The sequence below is a fragment of the Gekko japonicus genome, unplaced genomic scaffold (assembly GCF_001447785.1).
Source record: "Gekko japonicus isolate JY-2015 unplaced genomic scaffold, Gekko_japonicus_V1.1 scaffold78, whole genome shotgun sequence".
NCBI lineage: Eukaryota > Metazoa > Chordata > Lepidosauria > Squamata > Gekkonidae > Gekko > Gekko japonicus.
The window spans coordinates 2,053,287-2,057,940 of NW_015165236.1; the positions used below are offsets into that span (position 1 = coordinate 2,053,287).

At 67.3% G+C, this 4,654-nt stretch overlaps 1 protein-coding gene across 1 annotated transcript in view; it reads left to right on the plus strand.

Moving 5' to 3' along the window:
* Window positions 1-968: 968 nt before the first annotated feature.
* Window positions 969-4,654, plus strand: part of RGS11 (regulator of G-protein signaling 11) — an 11,980-nt gene continuing 8,294 nt past the window's right edge. Inside the window, exons 1-6 of the mRNA XM_015409897.1 lie at window positions 969-1,040; window positions 2,551-2,787; window positions 3,008-3,112; window positions 3,489-3,643; window positions 4,146-4,295; window positions 4,381-4,540. Coding sequence (XP_015265383.1) covers window positions 969-1,040; window positions 2,551-2,787; window positions 3,008-3,112; window positions 3,489-3,643; window positions 4,146-4,295; window positions 4,381-4,540 — 879 coding nt within the window. The remainder of the gene's footprint in view (window positions 1,041-2,550; window positions 2,788-3,007; window positions 3,113-3,488; window positions 3,644-4,145; window positions 4,296-4,380; window positions 4,541-4,654) is intronic.

Here is a 4,654-nt window from a genome sequence, read left to right on the forward strand (position 1 = left end):
AGGGGGCAGGGCGGGGGGGGGGGAGTGGAGGGGTGCAGGGTCCCTCCTGCCGGTGCTCGTGGGCCAAAGGCTCTGGGCAGGATGTGCTGTGCTGCCCTCCCCACCCCATGGCACACTTCCCTTTTCCCCCCCCCTCCCCCAGGGCACCTTGTGGCGGAACTGTGTCTGTCTGTGCCTGGAGCTGGTCCCTGCCTTGCCGAGAGCATCTCTGTCTGTCTGGGGCTGTCCGTCCCCTCCTGACGCCACCACCGAGTGCCTTGAACACAGAGCTCCTCCTCGGGGGAGGGGGGGCAGGGAGAGCTCCCGCGCAGCCAGGCTGCTCCTGGGGGTCCGCTTGCGTCCCATGTTGGACGGATCCCCCCCAGCAGTCACGGGTTTCTCATTTTTCCCTTAATTTTTTTGGAAGGGTTCAACTGTAAATATGTATATTTTCTAAGCAAAGGGTCAGTGACCAGCGGTTGGGCTGACGGCTGACGGCTCCTGATGGCTTTTTTTTCACATGCCGACTTGTACAATTATCTTTTGAAAGGTACTTGGATGATGATGGAATAAAGTCTGCTGTTCAAACAGCTGCTGGGTGTGTCTCTCCGTTTGCCTTTGTGTGCAGCAAGCCTGGAATCGGGCCCCCCCCCCAGCTCACACCACACACCCCCCGCCAGGCGCAGGGAGGGAAGGGCTGGACCGAGGGCAGGGGAGACCCCGCTCCCCAGGCGACCCAGCCAGGGCCAAGGCTCCCTCTCAGCTGTGGAGAGTCCTGTGAGCAGAAATCCTACTTTGTGAGCTGCGACTGGCATTAAAAGTTGTGAGCTATGAGCAGTTCGGCTGCTGCATAAATTAGTCTGCTCTGGAGCCCCTCCTCCCTGAGCAAGGACAAAAGCGTGTGAGCCCGGAGGCTAGAAAACTGTGAGCAACCTCGCACTCACTCAGCTGAGGGGGAACTCTGGCCAGGACATGCAAGCAACCACAATATGATCTTTGTGAATGGGACCACCCCGACCAGCCCGACGGTGTCCTCAGATCTGGGAAGCCAAGCAGGGCCGGTCCTGGCCAGTCCTTCGATGGGAGACCCCCCCCCCCAAGGAAGTCCAGGGTTGCTACGCAGAGGCAGGGAAGGGCCAACCACTGCCGGGGCTCGTCTCTTCCCTCCCTTAGGGGTCACCCCCAGTTAGCTCTGACTTGGCGGCCCTCTCCACCCCCAAGACAGGCCGTGGGATACCCCAGCCGAGGGCGCACACGCGGCCTACGAGGTGCTCTTTGTCGGTGGGAAGGAGACAATTTCACAAGACGGAGACCCACCCCTGCCCAGTTGAAAGTGCTGGAGGAAACGTTCCGGCCGGCCCCTAGAGGGAGGGAGGGAGGGAGGAGTGTGCGGGAGGCAGCCTTCCTCCTGCAGCAGGGACGCCTTCTCCAGGCGGGGGTCTCCCAGCCGCCTCTTCCCAGGCCGTCAGAAACACTCTGTCCTGCAGACAGGCTCCGGGGGTCACTCCCTGGCCCCACCGGGTTCAACACTGCCCGCCACAGAGGGCACCAGCCAGGCCTCCACCCAAGGCACGCGGCTCCTTGGCAAGGGGCCGGTCCACCAGCCCTCGCTCCCCCCCCGCCCCGCCGGAAAGCACCTGTCCAGCCGAGGACCGCCGGACACACGGCCCTCAAGAGCCCACCTGGAGGCTGAAGCACAACCCCTGGGCCCCCTCAGTCGTGGCGGAGGCGGGGGGGGCGTGGTCTGCCAGAGAGCCCCAGAAGGGCCGCGCCTGCCTGCCTGCCTGCCGGGCCTGAGCCCCTCTGGGGTCCGGTCTCCCGAGTCAGGGGTGTGGTCCCTGGAAGGAGGGCTGCCAGAAGCCACGGGGGTGGGCCAGCCCCTCCCTGGCGGAGTGGGAGGGAGTTCTGGAACACCCCCAGCCTGGACTCAGAACCAGAACCCCGGCCGGTTCCATGGAGCCGCGGCTGCCTTGGCGCTCCGTGTGTTGTCTGAATTCCGTAACGGCCGCTGGCACTCAATGGGGGCAGAGGCGGCAGCAGCAGCAGCAGCATGGGCCTGAGTGGTGAGTGGGCTGGAGGGGAGGGGGGCCCACCTCTGCCCCCGTCCTCCGTTGGCAACACGCCTGCCCTGCGTGACCCCCCCCCCCCCCCGGCCTGGCCTGGCCAGCCCTGCTTGGGCCCCGGGGAGGGGTTTTTCCCTCTTGCTCCTTCAAGGGGGGCAGGGGGGTAACGGCACCGGGCCGGGGTCCGTCCTGCAATGGAGAGTGGGTGCTCTGCTCCAGCTGTGGCCCAGCCGCGTCTCCCTCCACTTGGCCCTCTGTGTCCTTGGGAGGAGGGTCTGGGGGGGGGTCCACCTCCTCATCTGAACGGCGTGTCGTTGTGTCTGTTGTCCTCGAGCAGCAAGCAAAAGTGCCCCTCTTGAGAGCCAGGTAAGGACCAGCCCTGGGCTCTTGGGGCGGGGGGGGGGGGGGGGAGTTGGGGAGGCGGGTTGGGCAAATGACCCCCCCCCCTTGGGAGAGGGACTCTTGGCCCTGCTCCGCCATCCCCTCCCCTCATGCTTGTTCTGAGCAGCAGTGGTCACTCCGGGGCCAGTCTTGCCTTCCGGTCTCCGCGGCGGAGAGCCAGGGCCCCCGGGGAGTAGGTTCTCTGTGGCTGGCTGGCTGGCTGGGGGAGGCAGGACGGAAGGACTCAGCTGGGGTCTGTTGCCTGCAGGATGAGGCCAACCCGCTGCACGCGGTGGCCAGGAAGGGCCACTATGACGCAGCCTGCCGCATTCTCTCCCTGGGGACGGAGGCCATCGACAGCCAGGTGTGGTGCCGCAACGGGGGCCATATTCCCCGCGGGGCTTTCTCCAGAGCCAGATGACCCTTCGGCCTGCTCTGGGATGCTGGTCTCCATGCCCCCCCCTTTCTGGTGAATGGGGGGGGGAGGATGGTCCCAGCGGAGGGCAGGGCAACCCAACCCCCCCTCCCACATCAGCTGGCTGTCTCAGGTGGCAGACGGCTGGGCTCCCCTCTCTGCCTTCCAGGACGCCTGGGGCAGGAGCCCCCTTTTCTGGGCCACGGAATACAGGCAGGAGAGCCTGGCGGAACTGCTGCTGGCCCACGGGGCAGACCTAGCCGTCCGGGACAAGGTGAGGGCGTGGCCGGTGGCTCTTCCACCCTCCGACAGGGTGCGGCTGAGAGGCGGCGGCACGGCCAGGAGGGAGCGGAGTGACCAGCGGGGGAGGCAGAAACCGGTGGTCCAGGAAGGGCCACACCCGGGCTGTCCCCCCCCCCCCACCGGCATCGGGGCTCTTCAGTTCTCGGAGGTGGCAGCACAACCATCTTGTGCCTCGGTGGAAAGAGAACCTCCACTTCACGGACGGCCTCTCGGCTCCCCACTCCCCCGAGAGGCCTGGCTGGGTGGGCCGACTAGGCGGCGGTGAAGCCCTTCTGGGGGCCGTCCTCCCCCTCACTGGCCCCCCCGCCTGCCCGCTCTCCCCCCCCTCACCCCCCCCTGTCCACCAGGAAGGGAACCTCTGCCTGCACTGGGCGGCCTTTGTGGGCTGTGCCCCCATCGCCCGGATGCTGCTGGAGGCTGGCTCGGACCCCGACGTGCCCAACGGCCAGGGAGACTCGCCTCTGCACATGGCCGCCCGGGAGAGGCGCTACGAATGCCTCGTGTGAGTGCAGCACCCGCTGTCCTGCCGGGTGGGCCTCGGGGGACGGGGGCAATATGGCGCTGGGGGCCACTGAGCCTGTGTCCTTTGGAAGCCGGATGCAGCAGGAGCCTCAAGGGCCTGCTCTTGGAGAGTGCTTCCCCTTCCCGAGCCTTGCGGCAGCACAAAAAGCCAAGACCCCCCCCCACCCCCACCCTGTGGGCAACCAAGGCGGAGGAAGGAGGCTGGCCCCGGTGCAAGCGCTTGGCTAGAGTGGTCCACGCCCCGGGCATGGGGTCAGAGAGACCACTGCCGGGCTGGGGTTTCCCGGTCCTCGTGTGGAGTGGTAGAAAACAGGGAGAGGCCAGGAGCGCCTTGAAGACGTGGACGGGCCTGGCCTCTTGCTCCGTCCCACCCGGCTGCAGGCAGACTAGAACGGCCGCCCAGCTGGACGGGTGTCACCCAGGGTGCCCAGAGCCCCGGACCTGCCTCCCGCCCAGCCCGACTCTGCCCCTGTCTCTTGCAGGCTGCTCCTGGCCCACGGGGCCAAGGTCTGCCTGAAGAACAAAGCGGGCCAGACGCCCCTGCAGTATGCCAGGCCGGGCTCCCCCTCCTGGAGCGCCCTGCAGGCCGCCTTCGCTCTCCCCCGGGGCCAGGTGGAGAGAGTCCTCAGCAGGTGAGGGGCCCGGCGGCCGGGGCGGGGGAGGCCTCCTCGACGGGGGGCCGGCCCGGCCCTGACGGCACTCTCCCTGCCCTGCCAGGGACATTTCCCGGGGCTTTGAGCAAGTGCCCATTCCCTGCCTCAACGGGGTGGACGACGAGCCGTGTCCCAGCGACTTCCTCTACGTCACTCAGAACATCGTCTCGGATTCCATGGTTGTCCCAGCAGCAGCAGCAGCCACTGCCGCAGGCGGAAGTCAGGTCAGAGCAGGGCCGGCCCACCCGATGGGGGCAGTGGGGTGAGGGCGCCAGAGGTGGAGGGGCACTTTCCAGCTCTGTCCTGTCCCCCCCCCCCCCCCGGGGCGGCAGTGGGTG